Here is a 20,388-nt window from a genome sequence, read left to right on the forward strand (position 1 = left end):
GGGGCTGATTGCTCGTTGAGACAAAGCATAAATCTGTTTAAGTAATCGCCCCAGGCATGTGGTAATGATAACTTAGGTAGACTATTTACCTTGTTATCAGCATGTTTACCTTAGCAGCACATGTCATTTTTTGACATGTCAAACCACGTTTGTTAAATAAAAACAATGTGACAGACGTGCGATTCAACATTATTTTGTAGATTTGAAAATATCAAATTCAAGGATATTTTTTTCAGTTCATTCCCAGTATACATTAAACATCCCAAGAAGCATCAATCACTGAGACGACATTTGTTTTCATTTACAGTCAGCACATGTTTTTATAAAAGTACTCAGTTGGATATCCCTGGAAATTTATCACAGATAATATATATCTATCAGCTTACTTTCTCAGGGCCTCAACTGCCGAAAGGGAGATAAAATTTGACAATACACTCCGTTTCGGCGACTTTTCTTTCCGTCTAAGACGCTCTTATCATCAATATCCCCTTCAAAGTGTTGTATTCCCCAACTCTCTGTGCTCGACAATGCCCCCTGGGCAGTGCTGTGTGAAGCGACGCCTCTTAACCCGTTCAGAGCGCTGGATGTCAAATATTTAGGGTGTCGAGGAGATGGAATGAAAGGGACATGCACAAGGATGGACAAGAAACGGGTGAAAAGTCTGTTCTTGTCGAAACGAACACGAGTATTTGCCGTCCAGACCATTAAAAGAGACCCTTTCAGTTGAAATGAACAAGCGTCAATTTCAGTGAAAGACACTCCACATAACCAGTGAAAGACGGCGACGACTTACTCAGTGTCAGTATATTCGGGTTTTAATCACCCGTCCCCACAACAGTAAACAGAAGCACATATATTGGTTTTATGATCTGAAAGACGGCTCCGGGTGATTTACTGTTGTAGTCTCATGCAGTGGCTGGATTAAGAGATTTTTGTCAATGACATATTTTACCTGAGAATGAAAGTAATCTCGAAGCGTGAAAGATAACAATATATTCTCCACAATACCATTACACCCTCGACCTAGTTCTTGGTGAATAAACATTTCATAACGTGTTATCTTAAGAGATATTCATGTAAAATATATCATTTGTGAAGCGTACTTAAAGAAGATATGCGTTTTACACTGAATCAACGAAGTGTCGTCTTAAATGTTATAGCTTTGAGAGGGTCGTTATCATTTGTAGAAATTTAAGTTTCACCCCAGTCGAGATATCACAAGCTATTGGAATTTTCGGTTCATTGATTCGTTTACTCAAGAGGATTGTTGAAATTTTATGACATTTCATTTAAAAGAATTTCATCATAACTACCCGAATTTATGATCTTAAGTTAAACTGAACGACCAGTACTTGCAGCGAGTAACTATGGCAACAGGAGCTATAATCGTTTTGATGTTTGAACAACTAATGACATTATACTGAAAATAAGTTTAAATAGGAGTTAGAATGTGATGGAATTACTTGCCCACAAATAAAAGGTTACGAAACAAAGCGACTAAGATTATTAAGAATTCAATCTTAAATTGAAGAAACACGAGACTGTTTTATTGCTGGATTCTGTTCAAAGTTAAACTTTTATCACTCACATATCGTAAAACTGAGTGCAAAATAAACACCATGTGTAACATGGATCGCCTATATTGGAAAGCGAAGTCACAGATAATGAAACCTTTGAAGCAAAGGTTCCAGGGGTATGTGCAAATATTTTAAAGGTCAACCACAGGAATATACAGCCATTGAAGGGCCGTTTCCTCCCCCTAAGGGTCTTTATTTGACCAGCGCTGACCACCGTGATGACCAATTCATTGGCTCATCGAAAAATTGTTACTTTGAAAGTCAACGACTGATCCTGTTTGCTCGGTCTCTGGAAGCACACAACAGTTGGGTAATCTTTAAGTGGGCAAACTGCTCTCGTTCTCATTTATGTTAAAATTGTGTAACATAGCGCACACGTTGAAGTAGGGCTGATGGGGAATTCACAGTATGTTTTCTTTGGCTGTGTCAATCTGTTCTAGCGGTACAGATGAAAGCGGGTTGTCATTAAGTATTGCACTAAAAGGTGTTTGTAGTTACAGAAGAATGGACTTTGAGGATTGGGAAAGAATGAGGTGTTTATATGGTAGATTACCCCTGGCCTGATGCAATATTAATGCATTTGCTACTGGACAATGAAACAGATTAAGGTGTCATAAAACAGTCGGGGGGTAACACTGCAGAAATGGACGTAGTGTGTTATCGTTACTTAGATTGGCAAGGACTGATTGGAGTGATTGATATGCCTACGAGGGAAAATATATATATTTCATGCCGAGATGTTATTTATCTCATAGATAAAGACGACGCTATTAAGATACGCTGACAAATGATTGATTGAAATATACACGATTTTATCTGTTCAAGAGATGAATTTCAACAGATGCAGCATCACACAGCCTCCGTCCTCGCAGAGTGCAGATCTAATTCAAATAACAGAGAATATAGTGAATACAGAATATAATTGTATTCTGCTTATTTACTCAAGTAAAAAATGCATTATCGTGGACAATAGAAATCATTTAATCTATTCATGAAACGAATATGGTATATTTAATTATGGAACATATTGGGACTTTATAAGGTCACGCTTGTATGTCACGTGACCCTGACTGCAGTACTAATTACAAATAGCCTGGCAAGGTAAATCTCTCATGCCCTCAGGGTCATATCTATATTCTGATATCGACAATATCATCAACGTCAGGGCATGACACCTACACTGGAGCTTGATTGACAGCAAGGTGTAGATTTACTAATACAATATGTACGAATGCATTACATGAACGCGTATTACAAGTCTTACATGAAGTAATATAATGGAATTAGTTGTGTTTCTGGTGGTATACGAATACGCTTTTTCCAGTTATTTTTAAGTGAACAGTATTATATGTAGTTACATGTATTACATCATAGTTTGGAAATCTTCAATCAAAACGACAAGAACGGTTAGTATATGAACAATTAATATTTGAGATATGTTACTTTAATTTAAAGGTTTGCTATTGAAATGAGATTAATATATAAACAATGACTATATTTTAACACTTGTTTCATTCTAAACACCTAAAGGATTGTAACACGACCACGCGATTGTCTTGTATTATACCCCTCTCTTCTCCTTTAGCACCTCAAGTTTTCTTTAGAAAATAGTATATTTTACAGATGTGTTATTCGGAATGAACAATTAAAGACTTGGCTGAACTTCAAGACAACAATATGAGAAAGTGTACATGTAGAAACCGATCAAAAACTTTATTGTGTTAATGCCACGTTTTCAACCATTTAATGTGACATGGTCATGTCGAGAGACAGAATTCGATACATGTCTTACGTCGAATATGACAAATAATTTCAAAACTATTTACCTGAGTGCCATCTCCAGGCCCTAGTATCAGCTTGCCATGGCTGTCTATCGACATGTGACTGGAAGCCTGGGAGTCGAAGGAGATGTCGTTGCGGATGACGATGGCGTCGTGCGTCTTCACCTTCACTTGTTCATTTTCAGCAGGGGTCGGGAGCTGTGGTACAGAATCCCCCCGTGGAGTCTTCCTAGCCCTGTCCGCCCGCTTTATAATGAGGATCGTGACAATCACCACCACGGTGACGATGCCGGTGAGGCTGCCAAGGATGACCACAACGATGGCGTTTTCCTCTGACATTCCAGGACCGTCGTAATACGTTTCATTGCTGGCGAAAATGTACACCTCCAGCGTGGCATTGGAACTTAACTGTGGAATGCCTTGATCAGTGACGATGATGACCATTCGGTATTTGCCGACATCTTCCTCTGATAATTTCCTTTTCAGAAGTAACTCCCCCGTGTGGCTATTGATACCAAACGTGTCGGTCTCCACCCCAGTGTTTGTTTCCCGATCCTCCCAAGTTGGGGGAACTCGGCGTTGCCCCCTGGCCACGTAGAACTGAAAACGAGCGTTGATCCCTTCATCAGCATCATTAGCAACAACGGATAGAATAGGTGATCCAGGGCTTGTGTGGTAGGGGATCGCGATTGACGAGTTGACAGGATCGGGAGATTGTATCTTCGGCGGATTGTCATTTTCATCACCGACTTCTACTACGACGGTAGTTGAGCTACTTAGAACGGGCACGCCTTTGTCCTTTGCCCATACCTTAACCCGAAATTCCTTGACCATCTCGCGGTCCAAACGCCGGGTAGTACGCAACTGACCACCGGGCAAGATTTCAATCGGAGGGTCATCAGAGTTGTCATCAATGCTGTACACAACTTCACCATTCACCCCGGTATCAAGATCCAAAGCATGAACCTTGTCAATTTCAGTCCCAGGCGCGCGGTTCTCCATAACCTTGAACTTGTACAAACTAGACTGAAAGCTTGGCTCCACGTCATTCACGTCATCGACGGTAATCATCAACGTCGCTGTCGCGTTTCTCGGAGGGTTACCTCTATCTCGAGCTACAATTGGAACTGCCATTTTCGGCATAAACTCCCTATCGAATTCGACAGCAGAGATCACCTCCCCAGTTTTCAATACATCAAGTCCCATTTTATCTGCGTAGGGTATAATGAAGTCAATTTCCCCGTTCGAGCCTGAATCTTTATCGCTGGCTCGAACTCTTGTTATCACGACTCCTTTGACATTCTCGACTACAGAGGCGGTGTACACATCTTTACTAAACACAGGCGAGTTGTCGTTTTCGTCCTTGACAAGAACCGTGAAGTCGATAGTAGTGTTGAGAGGAGGATTCCCTGCGTCCTGACACGTCACCGTGACGTAATGCTCCTTCGTCACTTCACTGTTCAACGGCCTCACGACGATTACCTTGTATTCATTAACGTCAAGTCCTTGCAGTTCGAACATCACGCTGACAATGTTGCAACGAATTATCCCATTCCTGCCAGAATCAAGGTCAAGGACGGCAATATGGGCGACAACGGTGCCTGGCTGAGCATATTCAGATACCAGGCCTCCGTACAGTAGATTGAGGTTAATGGATGGTGGGCTGTTAATAGTATCTTCAACATATATCTCAACGGTGGCTTGAGATATTAAAGGTGGACTCCCACCATCCACACATTCAACGTAAAACATAAACCTTTCTCCCTGGGCCCCTTCAAGGGAAGAGACAACAGTAACCTCTCCTGTCGTATCGTTGACGTCGAAATAGCGTTTTACGTTGCCCGATTGTAACGGGCTGAACCTGTAGTAGGCAACGCCGTTCTCTGGGATGTCCGTGTCCGTTGCCGTCACCCTGAAGATTGCCGTATGTTCCAGTGTGGTTTCTCGTACCGTGACGTTGTAAGATGCGGGGGAGAAAACGGGAGCGTTGTCGTTGACATCAATAACGTCGACCGTCACGCTGACGCTGCCGGTGGAGGCAGGATTTCCGCCATCTTTTGCAAAGATTGTGATTTGATGACTGCTGGCAGTTTCTCTGTCCAGCGCGTGCCTTACAACGAGGCTGACGATAGTTCCACCATCTAAACGGCTGACCACGTGGAGTGTAAATGGACTGTCATAGGGCGTAAGTTCATAACTTTGAAGCGAGTTGTTACCAATGTCTTTATCAACAGCCCCATCAATAGCCAAAGATGAGTTGATGGAAACAGCTTCCGATATTTCCAGATCTATGGATGGTTTCGGGAACACAGGCTTATTGTCATTGATATCTTGCAGATAGACACTGGTCCATATCTTTCTGAAATATTGACTTGTCGATGACTGAACTGCCACTTCTAGATCTAACACACACTGAAATGAAAAGCCACAAATATCTTCCCTGTCAAGCTTCAGCGCCGTGTAGATTTCACCTGTAGTGTTGTGAATAGTGAACAAGGCACTGTACGGGTATCCCTGCGTGAGGAAGCTGTATCGTAGAGTTCTCATTGCATCGTCTGATAATGCTGATTGCAAATCAGTGGCATCGGATATCCTTCCAACAAATGTTCCAGCCTGTTGTTCCTCGTCTATCCGAAATGTCAAATCTTGACTGACACATGTAGATATCAACACTGTTGTTAATATCACGACATACATCTTCAAACCCATATTGACAGCTTCACAGTTATCCCACTCGAATCATAATCCACGAACACTGGTAGAATCTTGTTAATATCACTCTGACGTCGTCTTCGGAGCTTGTATATTTCCTTGTGTCAATATACAACTGAGGTATATTTCACTGGTGATATTGTCGATTTCAACCTGTAACACAAGATACACACTTTAGAGAAATCGTGTTTGCAGCAAGATCACTCGACGATAATTAGGTTGTTCTTTAGCCCCTCTAAACATGAAAAGGGATCTAATGTGGTTTGTAAATCTCTGTCCAAACTCCCAACGAACGACTACCAAACATGCCTCTACAACTCGGGGTATCCGTGGCTGTCACAAACTCATCTCTCCTTGCCCACGCCTCGCGCTACTATCAACACTACCACGGTGTTTCAATGTGCTGTGATCATGTTTACAGCTCCTGTATACAGACCAAACCACGCCCCCAAGCCAGTCAACCAACCATAGCCCATCAGCTACTGACTCGCGCCGCAGGGAGCGCGCTTTTCTGACAATGAATGGATTCGCTGCTTTAGCGATTACTTCCCTTTGACAAAAGTGGGGTATGTTGAAGGGTGTTATTCAAGTTAATCCATCGTGCATTAATGGGTTGCTGTCGCTGTTTGATGAGGAATGTAAAGTATAAATATAATGTTTGCATGCGATTCGCAGTTTTCGTTTTGACAAGTGTAAAATACACATAATTCGTTCAATCGTGAAGATGTTTATATAACAATTCTTGAACAATTCTTAACGTTTCCTTGACAGTGTGAGTGAGCTCATACAACATGTATACCGATTATGAATTGGTCTGAGGTGTAAGGCGTTAACGTAATGACGAACCGGCGATGATGATAGATGACGCAGCATAGACTACATTACTTATATAGATACGTTAAGGATGCACCCAAGGTCTTGCAGGCAGTGTTGTTTTGGCAAGTAATTATTGAGAAGAACACCACCACCACCAATAATAATTTAATATTGATAACAACAACACTAACATCGACTACGTCCTACCATCATTACTGTTGTTGCTCCTACTACTATTACAACAATTACTACTACTACTACTTATACTACTACTAATACTACTTATACTACTACTATTACTACTACTACTACTACTACTACTATTACTACTTATACTACTACTACTACAACTAAGACTACTATTACTATTACTACTACTACCATTGCCACTACTACTGACCGCCTCCGTGGTGTAGTGGTTAGAGCGTCCGCCCGGAGAGCGGAAGATCGCGGGTTCGATACCCGACCGCGTCAAGCCAAAAAGACGTTAAATTATGGTACTTGTTGGTCCCTGCCTGGCACTCGGCATTAATGGGTACAACAAGGACTGGTCGGCTCGGAGTCAGTATAATGTGTATGAGTGGGGTATTCATGCTTCACTGCGGCATGGTATCTCAGTTGGCTAGCACTATAAAACCAGCTTCAGTCTGGGCTAGTACAAGCAGCCGCACATACACATACACACGCATGCACGTCGTGATATGAGCGAAATATTCTCAAGCACGACGTTAAACCCAATTTCACCTCACCTCACCACTACTACTATTACTACTACTACTATTACTACTACTACTACTACTACTACTACTACTATTACTACTACTACACTACTGCTACTACTCAAAGCACAAATCATTCTCGTGAACATTTCAACATTTTATGGTTCGAATATAAATATAACACACTGCATATTTCTTTATAAATATTACATATTTAGCATTTATAATTGTTGCATCTCAAGTATAAAAGGCCTTGTTCTTTGAGCGTTTGCTCGACATGCCGAAGTTTCTCACATGGGTACAACTCTCGATATTACCAGACCATTGCTAAAAGCGGAAATCTACTCATACATACTTTATATTAGCACTGATAACAACGACAAAGGCTCAAAGAGATTCCGGCCGACAAACCACTAACATATCACACGGTCAGTTAGGATTCCTCCTGGAGTGATGACGTAATGTTATATGTCATTGGTTGGGGCTTCTCCTGGAAGGCCTGTTGATGTGTTGATAAGTATGGACTATGGACTGATAATAAGGACAGGCTGTTCATGTGGTGTGAAGCGAAACAATGGTATCGGGATTTCATCAACATTTTTTCACATTATTGATGTGCACTTGTTGGTGTTGATGATCATCCATCATCTTTCAATATTCCGTGTTACGAGTGTATGAACATTGCGGCATTGTGTAATTGACTGTCATTGGTGACTGGACACCACTTGATGACGGTGACCATTAACGTGGACAGCTTCATATATGTTTCATACACACTGATATGATCTGAATCGTGAAGTCGGCTCTGGTTTTAACCAAGTTTATTCATACAACCGACTTTTCCTTCCTTCCTTCATTCTTGCGATATTGTATTTCCGACTGTAACGAAAATGATCTAATTATCAAATGTCAACCCGTGGACATAAAGTATTGAGCTGAGTGCTCCGTTAAACAACAAACAACATTCGTTCGTTTAATGGTTTTAGGGATACACGAGCGAACGGACAGTATTAGTCCACAGACACTCTGGTATATCATAAATATTGTGATACCTTAGACTTAAGCCTTGCATATTCACTCCTCTCCTACCTGATTTAACTCATCAAACAGCTTCACACAAAAGGTACACCAATTATCATTAGTCTAGATAATCCTCCAATCCTCTAAGCCTGTCAGTCTTTACCTATCGGCTGTAAATTACCGTTAGTCATCAAAGGCGATAGGTGTATGCGTACACCTTTCACTCTCATTCAAAGACGCGCGCGTGTCCCTCGAGAGTAATATGGGTATCTTGATACCCGGAAGATCCTAGGTCCCCTTTTGTTTAAGGGGGATTATGTCATCATGTCTGCTGAGAATCTTACACCTGCAAAACCCATGAGTGCATTTAATAGATTAGATCTGGATTAGCGGAGTAATTCTCTCATACTGAATTTAATAAACCATCATAAAACGGAGGTCGTAAATATCTCTCTTTGACACTTAACCACAACAATGTGACACGTGCTGATTTTATCGAATTCTTCGTTGGTATTACGGAAAAATCAATATTCTTATATTCAAAAGAGAAGAGATGTTATGAGTAAAACATGGTTGACAATATTACAGAAACTGGAAATATATTCGCCTAAAACTTTACTTTGTAACATCGCAAATCTCGATGCTTGTGTTAAAGAAAACTAGTCTTCATGCGCTTCCTTATTCAAGGTATATTTCAGTAGTATAATCATTACACGCATCCTTATGTGCGATTCACTATGCGTAACTGTAATTACCTATATTCAAATAGTGAAGTGGCACTGATCCTATGCTACGCAAGTCAGAGTCCTGCTCACATTACGAAGCAACAAGTGCCAATGTCTGTACAACCTGACAATGAACACCCCAGTAGGCACTTCACTCATGTGTACAAAGCTTCATAAATCGTTGTTTACTCTAGATGTCATCTCAAGTTACCAAAGTTCTCGAGTACCTCATTATACCCTATACATTTTCCTTTTTTCCCGGCTGGTTTTAAGCCAGTCTTACTTCCATATCGGATAATTAGCCATAATTGTCCCCCTCAGACGTAACCGAGTGGTCACTTGTACAACGATGCCACCTAACCCTGCGAACAATGATACAAGTTTCACGTATACATAATAACACTACCTGTATAAGACGCTAATGCGGGTACATCACGATCTCTGCGCCTATAGAAAACAAGACCGGACAGAGAATACAACCCTGTCACAGAGATAGAGATATGCCATACGCGTGAAACAAATGGCCGTCAAATTACCACAGCATCTGTTGAGGGACTAAAGTGGGTAAAAGGGGGCAGTGGGGTTGAAAGGGACCCCCTCTGTCACTGTCTAGCCCCCCGTCACTTGCCCTGTGAGAGTTTCTCCCTAACATTAGGGCCTGACAGGGGATTTGGAACCCTCGCTCTTATCTGCTAGATGGTCAGTGTGATAAGGATGAATAGCAAATTATTGTGTCGTTGCTTAATGTTAACCCAAGCTTAAATATGTTTTGTGCTACTTTCTTACGGATCAGTTTTGACACATTATATTATTTGAGCTTAAGATGTGCTGATAAACACATTTTCCAGTTTGATTTTGCAGAAAGCACTGGACGTGATAATGGTATCTTGGTGGCCGATATCTGACTCGACGAATTATAAGTGAGGTGATCGGATGCACACGCTAACATAAACGTTCGCTGACTTCAGGAGCAAATCTTTTTCAAAGATGACAAACTGAAGATATATGATATGAAAAGAAATATACGCAAATAGCATGTATACGTTTCATACAGAACAGAAATGTGACATATTTGTCATGCACATTAACAGAATAGCAGAGAATGAAATTATGGGAAAATAACAGTATTTTTTATGCATTTCGATGATTATCCTATCCATTTGATCAACTCAACACCTTTTGCAAACCTCCTGCTATGATTCTTGATATTAGGCAGCTTCCATTACTACACTACATAAACATAGCTATCACTTCGACACGAATACTTTAAATTTGCTTTTAAACCTTAAAGACGACATACATGAAACTTCAAATGTATTATTTACTTTAAATATACAAGGACTGTTTACAACCCCCCTACCCCCACCCACTGTTTTCCTGCAACTCCAGTTACCTGCCACACCTGACTTCTACCCCTTGCATGCACGTCTCCAGTGACCGAGAACACAATGGCACATTAGACTTATTTCACGGTAAAATCAAAGCTCAGCCACCATTGTTCCTCCTTGAAGCTGAGGAACTCGATCTACCAAGCGTAAAATGCTGAAAAACGTTTATCACTCTGTGCACGCACAATTTCAAGCACTGTCTCTTGGATAAGAGGAAGACCACGGTAGATTATTCTTGTTCGGACACTGCAAAGATTTCATCCAAGCCGCTGTTCAGTGGGCAGAAAATGTCCCCTCTCTTTACTTTCAGATTAACGAACACCCTGCAATTATTCGGCAATAAACAACGTTAACGTTTCAATGTTAACAATAACAGACGGGTTTACATTATCTGTTACGGTCGTGTTATGGTATTAGCTGTCAACGATCGCTATCTGTTGTCTGTGGTTCGGGCAGTTGGTAATATAGGGATGGGTTAAAAGATTTGTGAACATATTGACGGTGGTATGCGGGTCTTGATCCCACGTCTACCGGGTTTTACTCACGTATGAAATGGCGCAGGGAGATTTGGACCAAATAGTTCTGTAACAAAGGAGTTCTCTGGCAAAGGTCATTGTAAATTATAAGTGGTAACCTCTTTAACTGGCAGTCCGAAGTCTGTGTTATCTCAAAGTGGATGTAAATACTCCGTTGTCTCGAAGTCGTCATTTCATCCAGTTACCCGTAGTTCGAGACAAGAAGAGTGACGTCAAAAGGCCATAGTTCAATAAAGAATACACCATGATAATCTTTTATATTCTTTTAAAAGACATACTGATTTAATTGACTTCAAGTTAACAAGGTGTTGCGGTGAACGTACAAGCGGGACTTTACTGTCGTTACCCTTTTCTGTAATTACTGGGAAGGAACATCGGCTCATTTAACATCTGGGTGTTTATCTATCGTAGGTCCCGTCTTTAACAACCGGGTGAGTGAACTGTTTCTGAGCACACTACAATGGCGGGTAAGGAAATGGGTAGGATATCTCTACGGTTCTCTGCTGTGTCCAAGTTTCCCAGTTAAACTGGGGTTGGGAATTGGACCAGAGACATGAAATAGTATACACGGGGGTTTACCATCACGAGGTTCCATCTGGAATAATTGGGATGGGGAATTAGGGCAGCCTGGGGCCGGTGCTGGTCAGATTGTCAGATTAGAGATATTGGTCAGGTATTGTATTGGTCAGGATGTACAACTGAATGTCCTCCCACCAGGGGTTGGCATAGTGATGTGTCATGTGTCCAAGTGTCCATCCGGACGAGACAGACTTGACCTTGTTCCCATGGCGTATTACTGAAACTGTAGAGAAATAGGGTAGCGTGCAGGTAGATAGCATTAAGTAGAAGGGCGCATTACACTGTCTTCAGAGTTGAGCTCAGAGTAAGCCATGAGGGTTCAGGTTCTGTGATTGATGCCTCTCTTGGTGACGAAGAAACCTCTGGGATCTACTCATGCTGGGACACACACATTTCCTGTGATATTCATTGTTTACAAATATAATTCGGGATTACCTTTTCTCTGTCATTATATTTAACAGACCTTATGGACGCATTTTCATTCAAAATAAGAAAAGGAATTCTTAGGGGACGGTCGGTGAATGGAAACAGGCACGTGTCCCACTGTGGCTAACACACTGTACTTTCATGCCTGTTTCAACTTTCACTGAATGTTTGTGACGACGAGGACAAGCTAGTGCAATCGTAGTGCTATATAAGACAGTGGAGGTCGTTCTGTAACTTTATCAAACATAATAGTGGGATTAAGATAAAGATAAAAGATAAAATGTTTATTAATATGTGAACTCTCTGCAGTAACGAAACAACTGATATTGCGGTTGATGCATGCTGCTGATGTGTGGAATAGATAACATGATGTTGTGTGTGGTATTCCGATGTGGTGTTCTGTCTTCCTGTGGGATATTGTGTGAGAGACCTGTAAAATACAGTTTGATTATCACGGTGTAATTTTGTGTTGTGTGGTGTGGTGTGGTGTGGTGTGGTGTGGTGTGGTGTGGTGTGGTGTTGCCTTTTAGTCTTTTGTGTCATATTCCATGTGATATTGGATGATAATGATGTATTTTGTTGCGTGAACTAACTGTGTGGTATTGCGACATTAGACGCCAGTATGATAAACCTGCACTGTCCTGATATTTTGTTATATGTGATGTTGTGAGATATTTTAGATCGACGTGATGTGTGATGTTTGTGTGTGGTATAGCTACGTAACTGTCACAAATAGCATAATCACAAATCACCCTGTCAGTCAAACCTGGCATGCATGTCGAAGATCTGTGTATATTTCAAGTTCCGGTATCCGGTCTACCGCTGGTGTTAATAAACAGTTGAGGGTGTTGAGGGAGTATACATGTCCCGAGGCCATCTGAAACTGCCATACAAGGACGCCTTTATATACAAAACTTAGGCTTTCAAAACTGTGAAGCAGGAAGGGTAAACGGCACCTTAACGTAGTCACAAAGGGAGACAAGCAATGCAGGAAGACTGACAAATTGCTGGAAACCAGATAATAGGTTCATAATAAACACTCTCTATACACCGTAACCACTCCTCCTTCAGGCCCAGGTTGGCTGGTTTACCCTACCGGGTGGTTAGGGTTTTGGGTAGGGTAGATAGGATGGGGCGCCACGTCGGAATATAGCCCAGGGTTGCAAAAAACAATCCGTTTGTACTCTGATTTCGACCGTGGTGGAAAGATCAGTGAAGACAGAGGTGGATGAGGTAGGTGGTTGTGCTGGGTGTGTATTAGCATTCAGGTTGGGGACTGTGAAATCGCGGGACCTTGGGCGTTGGTCATCATGCGGTGCGTTGTTATCATAATCCTCGGGTGAGGGAAAAGGGGGTATTACAGGAATACCCAGCCCCGGAACTGTTATATAGGGGTGGTTAATGAAGGGGTAAGATGAGCCCGAGCGATAGCAAAAGTGGATGTACAGTAGAGAGGGGCCAAGGTCAGCCATTAGCATTAGTAGAAGGATCGGAGGAGGATGAAAAACACCCAAATTTATGACCTAGCAATTTCTAAATAATACAATAGAAACACGACAGAGCTTGCTTTCCGAGCATTTGAACGTAACATCTCTTGGTTTATGGTGCATATAATCTTCTGTAGTAGTTTAGAAATACAGTTAGGAAACTTTAATCACTGTCTTATACGCCTTATAAAGGGATTAGTTCCGCTAGGAAGGGTGAATATAACACTGACACGATGATGCTGATAAAGTGAGAGAGTGAGTTTAGTTTTGACGCCGCACTCAGCAATATTCCAGCTGTATGGCGACGGTCTGTACATAATCGAGTCTGGACCAGACAATCCAGTGATCAACAGCATGAGCATCGATCTGCGCAATTGGGAACTGATGACATGTGTCAGCCAAGTCAGGGAGCCTGACCACCTGATCTCGTTAGTCGCCTCTTATGACAAGCATAGTCGCCTTTTGTGGCAAGCATGGGTTGCTGAAGACCTATTCTACCCCGGATCTTTACGGGTCGATGCTGATAAAACCTCAGAGAAAATACATACATTTCAAATCCAGAAAGTAACCAGTCCCGATTAGAAACGGATTACATTGGGTGCATAAAGTCAAATTCGGGTTACATACGGTAATTGGTAATTGAAATTCAGTGATTAACGAATATCTAATTAGTCTCAAGACTGAACTTCGACATCTCTGTCGCAATTACAGTCTGTCTTAGTAGACAGGAATCAGGAAATAGGGTTTGGTTATTCGGAGAATGTTAACGACAAGCTGCTCCAGATGTACACACAATGTGCATTACCTAATCAGAATGGCATCAGTAGAAATGTACACTTTTCCAGTAGTAAATGTCAAATCCCAATTAACCCTATTAACCCCCATGTCGGTTTCAGCGCAGAGATAAACATTCAGGGGAAACAGAACCGTGTATGTATCTCCACGTATCACGCCCCAACATTATCCCAGCTGAAGAAAATCACATGTTTACAAGACAATAAACACACCCAGTTGTGGCTGGGAGTGAAACGAACCAGATTGTGTCATGCGCCTTGCGAAACTGATTACATGCACACGGTGAGTGACCGGGGCCGAGGGTCAGAGGTCGCCAGCCATGGGTGATACAGCGCGTTGATTTCGTTATGGATGTGGGATTGGATGTCGATTTCGATGTCAGCTGTCGAGATATTCATGATTGATGTCGGAATGGTGCGACGATTGTCGTGTGTTGGTGGCAGCTATCGACAACATGTAATTTGCTCAACACCTGGGTTATGTAAAGTACATCGTTGTCGATTTCACCTGGAGTTAATGTCAGGTAGTGCAGAGACAGGCTATTGATTGTAACAAATGTGGACATAGGTGTTTATGTACGTTTCATTGTGGGGTTGAATAGAACAGTTCAGTCGGCATCAGTGTAAATTCGAACTCATAAATCATAGGTTACTATTTACACATTGGAAGAGGTTGGATAGCTTAACGGCTATAGCTTTTATCCTACATGCTGAAACCTCGTGTTCGAATCCCGACATGGGTCCGTATAAAACATAAATCACATTTTACAGGTGATAAGGTGTACTAAAGTATGACATCATGGTGACTAACCCAGTAAGTGATGAATTACTAACAAAACTACACGAGTACTGACTGCAAACTTCCAAATAACAAAATACACTTTTCAAGTCACCGTCTGAAAGAATGTCTGACGTGATTGAGTGAGTTTAGTTTTACGCCTCACTCTGCAATATTCCAGCTATATAGCGGCAGTCTGTAAATAATCGAGTCTTTACCATAGACAATTCAGTGATCAACAGTATGTGCATCGATCTGCGCAATTGGGAACCGATGACATGTGTTAACCAAGTCAGCGAGTCTGACCACCCGATCCCGTTAGTCGCCTCTTACGACAAGCATAGGTGCTAAAGACCAATTTTAACCCGGAACTTCACGGATTGTGAATGATTGGATGTCATTGTATCTGGATAGCATGAATCGTTGCTCATTACATCAACCACTGGTTTGTCCGACTAGCTAGACTACATACTACTTAAGGCGGCGCATAGCAGCATCCATTCACGTGTCATTTCGGGAATGCTTTATATCATTCTTGTACGAGCACATGCCCGTATATATCTTGGTGAGTTTACATATATCCCGTTTTAACACTTCATATCAAAACACTAAACGCGGTTAAAGTGGTTCCTAAATATCCCCACGGCGCAAAAAAAAAAGCTTGAATAAAAATGTAAAAGAAATCCTTAAAAGCATACAACCGCTCCTATCTAGCGATAACAGTACTCCCCCCTGTCGCTAGACATTGCAACGAAATACATGCGTAGTTTATCACGTTTAACGCTGTTTTTTACTGTCTGGCAGATCAAACTGTTAGTTATAAACCATGACATCGCCTCTTGTCTTGATATTTATCCACGATAACCAAACCAACAGTATGTGTCACGCGAAAGCCCATGGCGGGAAAATGTGCGACACGAGAGCCGGCTTCTGCACCTGCGCACAGAGGGAGGTCTTCGTGTGAAGTGTTTCCAGCTGTAATCAACCTCATGTATAGACATTGCAAAACAATGAGCGCTCCCCAACGCCGTGTGGAAAAATTTCAACGAGGCGCAACTCAGTGGGGTATGTTATCTATTGAATCAAACCCTTAGAATTCTCTTGGTGTCAATTGAACATAAATAAATATCTTTGTTATTTCCGACCGTGCTCAGTACACAGATTCAGAAGAAGGGTTGAGCCTAGTTCTGTGGGAAAGCTAAAAAAGTGTTGTATTTTAAGACCATGGTCTAGCGTTTCAGGGAAACAATAATTTTATTGCAATATTGTCAATATTACGTTATTACGTTAATTCATGGCAAATATAACTTGTTCAATTTGCTCTGTGTTGTAGTCGACGTCAAGAGTCCTCTGTGTTGTAGTCGACGTCAAGAGTGCTCTGTGTTGTAGTCGACGTCAAGGGTACTCTGTGTTGTAGTCGACGTCAAGGGTACTCTGTGTTGTAGTCGACGTCAAGAGTACTCTGTGTTGTAGTCGACGTCAAGAATACTCTGTGTTGTAGTCGACGTCAAGAGTACTCTGTGTTGTAGTCGACGTCAAGAGTACTCTGTGTTGTAGTCGACGTCAAGAGTGCTCTGTGTTGTAGTCGACGTCAAGAGTCCTCTGTGTTGTAGTCGACGTCAAGAGTGCTCTGTGTTGTAGTCGACGTCAAGGGTACTGTGTGTGTTGTAGTCGTCAAAGGGTACTCTGTGTTGTAGTCGACGTCAAGGGTACTCTGTGTTGTAGTCGACGTCAAGAGTAATTTCTGTGTTGTAGTCGACGTCAAGAATACTCTGTAGTCGACGTCAAGAGTACTCTGTGTTGTAGTCGACGTCGACTCTGTGTTGTAGTCGACGTCAAGAGTACTCTGTGTTGTAGTCGACGTCAAGAATACTCTGTGTTGTAGTCGACGTCAAGAGCTTGTAGTCGACGTCAAGAGTACTCTGTGTTGTAGTCGACGTCAAGAATACTCTGTGTTGTAGTCGACGTCAAGAATACTCTGTGTTGTAGTCGACGTCAAGAATACTCTGTGTTGTAGTCGACGTCAAAGAATACTCTGTAAGTTGTAGTCGACGTCAAGAATACTCTGTGTTGTAGTCGACGTCAAGAATACTCTGTGTTGTAGTCGACGTCAAGAATACTCTGTGTTGTAGTCGACGTCAAGAATACTCGACGTCAAGAATACTCTGTGTTGTAGTCGACGTCAAGAGTACTCTGTGTTGTAGTCGACGTCAAGAGTACTCTGTAGTCGACGTCAAAGAATACTCTGTGTTGTAGTCGACGTCAAGACTTCTGTGTTGTAGTCGACGTCAAGAGTACTCTGTGTTGTAGTCGACGACGTCAAGAGTAATTCTGTGTTGTAGTCGACGTCAAGAGTACTCTGTGTTGTAGTCGACGTCAAAGAATACTCTGTGTTGTAGTCGACGTCAAGAGTACTCTGTGTTGTAGTCGACGTCAAGAATACTCTGTGTTGTAGTCGACGTCAAGAGTGTAAGTCTCTGTGTTGTAGTCGACGTCAAGACTCTGTGTTGTAGTCGACGTCAAGAGTACTCTGTGTTGTAGTCGACGTCAAGAATACTCTGTGTTGTAGTCGACGTCAAAGAGTACTCTGTGTTGTAGTCGACGTCAAGAATACTCTGTGTTGTAGTCGACGTCAAGAATACTCTGTGTTGTAGTCGACGTCAAGAATACTCTGTGTTGTAGTCGACGTCAAGAATACTCTGTGTTGTAGTCGACGTCAAGAATACTCTGTGTTGTAGTCGACGTCAAGAGTGTACTCGACGTCAAGAGTGTGTTGTAGTCGACGTCAAGAATACTCTGTGTTGTAGTCGACGTCAAAATACTCTGTGTTGTAGTCGACGTCAAGAATACTCTGTGTTGTAGTCGACGTCAAGAATGCTCTGTGTTGTAGTCGACGTCAAGAGTACTCTGTGTTGTAGTCGACGTCAAGAATACTCTGTGTTGTAGTCGACGTCAAGAGTACTCTGTGTTGTAGTCGACGTCAAGAATACTCTGTGTTGTAGTCGACGTCAAGAATACTCTGTGTTGTAGTCGACGTCAAAGAATACTCTGTGTTGTAGTCGACGTCAAGAATACTCTGTGTTGTAGTCGACGTCAAGAATACTCTGTGTTGTAGTCGACGTCAAAGATACTCTGTGTTGTAGTCGACGTCAAGAATACTCTGTGTTGTAGTCGACGTCAAGAGTACTCTGTGTTGTAGTCGACGTCAAAGGGTACTCTGTGTTGTAGTCGACGTCAAGAATACTCTGTGTTGTAGTCGACGTCAAAGTACTCTGTGTTGTAGTCGACGTCAAAGAGTACTCTGTGTTGTCACAAGTCGACGTCAAGAGTGCTCTGTGTTGTAGTCGACGTCAAGAGTCCTCTGTGTTGTAGTCGACGTCAAAGAGTGCTCTGTGTTGTAGTCGACGTCAAAGGGTACTCTGTGTTGTAGTCGACGTCGACGTCAAGACGTCAAAGGGGTACTCTGTGTTGTAGTCGACGTCAAGAGTACTCTGTGTTGTAGTCGACGTCAAGAATACTCACTCTGTTGTGATCGACGTCAAGAGTACTCTGTGTTGTAGTCGACGTCAAGAATACTCTGTGTTGTAGTCGACGTCAAAGAATACTCTGTGTTGTAGTCGACGTCAAGAGTACTCTGTGTTGTAGTCGACGTCAAGAATACTCTGTGTTGTAGTCGACGTCAAGAGTACTCTGTGTTGTAGTCGACGTCAAGAATACTCTGTGTTGTAGTCGACGTCAAGAATACTCTGTGTTGTAGTCGACGTCAAGAGTACTCTGTGTTGTAGTCGACGTCAAGAATACTCTGTGTTGTAGTCGACGTCAAGAATACTCTGTGTTGTAGTCGACGTCAAGAATACTCTGTGTTGTAGTCGACGTCAAGAATACTCTGTGTTGTAGTCGACGTCAAGAGTGCTCTGTGTTGTAGTCGACGTCAAGAGTGCTCTGTGTTGTAGTCGACGTCAAGAGTGCTCTGTGTTGTAGTCGACGTCAAGAATACTCTGTGTTTCAATCAGGGAGAGCATGCTCTGGTGATTGGGGTTGGTTTGATGTCCTTGTGGGTAGTAATAACGTTATGTCGGGCTGTGCTAATTGTGGGAGGGAATTCTGGGGTCTGAGGTGATTGATACTTTGGTAGGGCGGGGTAGGTGCTTACAAGCCAAGAAGGGCGAAACTGGGGTTCGAACCTGTTGTTGTTGGATTCTTGTCGGGATTCTGTGAGGAAGCGTCGGTACCACTGCAGGTGAGTGAGTATGGTTTTAGGCCGCTTTCAGGAGCAATATTACGACCGGGGGACACCAAAAGTCGGCTTCACACGTTGTGCCCTTGTGGGGAATCGAACCTTGGTCATCGTCGTCGCGAGCGAACGCTTTAACCACCAACCGACTGAGCACGATTTTAATATCAGGGTCGAGCGAAAACCTGAGTATAAAGGTGGATGTAATAAATTCATCTGGCATCTTGCCAGCTGACATGTTAGAACTATCATCATCTTACCGCGTCCGGGAATCAGATGATAAACACTGAGATCCCAACAGTGTAGGGCATGCATGTAACATCACCTACCCGAACATGTACACTTGTCATGACATACATGTTTCTGAATCGGGGTGTTTTTGATCTATATGAATTTAATGCCGGGAGAAGAGGCCAACAAAGAAGGGGCAGAAAGTAGACCTTTCTTTCAGCGGTCAGTAACTATAATTTGTGATCACATAGTCAACACCTATTGGCCAGGACTGCATTGCGACCGAAGGAAACACACATACACTTACTTTTGCGTAACCGTGAAGATCCGGGTCGGAATAGGCCTTCAGCAACCCATGTTCGTCATAAGAGACGACTGACGGGATCGGGTGGTCATGACTTGCTTGACACATGTCATGGTATCCCAATTGCGTAGATCGATGCTCATGATGTTGATCACTGGATTGTCTGGTCCAGACTCGAATATTTACAGACCACCGCCATATAGCTGGAATATTGCTGAGTGCGGTGTTAAACAACAAACAAACAACAAACAAACAACCTTCTATGCAGATTGTATGAGCGG

The 20,388-nt window shown here is 42.4% G+C and overlaps 1 protein-coding gene across 2 annotated transcripts in view; it reads right to left on the bottom strand.

Moving 5' to 3' along the window:
* Positions 1-20,388, bottom strand: part of LOC124265136 (protocadherin alpha-4-like) — a 50,858-nt gene that overhangs the window by 6,466 nt on the left and 24,004 nt on the right. For both annotated transcript variants that reach the window (XM_046699931.1, XM_046699936.1), the window contains exon 3: positions 3,404-6,223. In XM_046699931.1, the coding sequence (XP_046555887.1) occupies positions 3,404-6,067 (2,664 nt within the window). In that variant the 5' untranslated portion in view covers positions 6,068-6,223. The remainder of the gene's footprint in view (positions 1-3,403; positions 6,224-20,388) is intronic.

The sequence above is a fragment of the Haliotis rubra genome, unplaced genomic scaffold (assembly GCF_003918875.1).
Source record: "Haliotis rubra isolate DU_JTF1 unplaced genomic scaffold, ASM391887v1 Scf121, whole genome shotgun sequence".
Taxonomy (NCBI): domain Eukaryota; kingdom Metazoa; phylum Mollusca; class Gastropoda; order Lepetellida; family Haliotidae; genus Haliotis; species Haliotis rubra.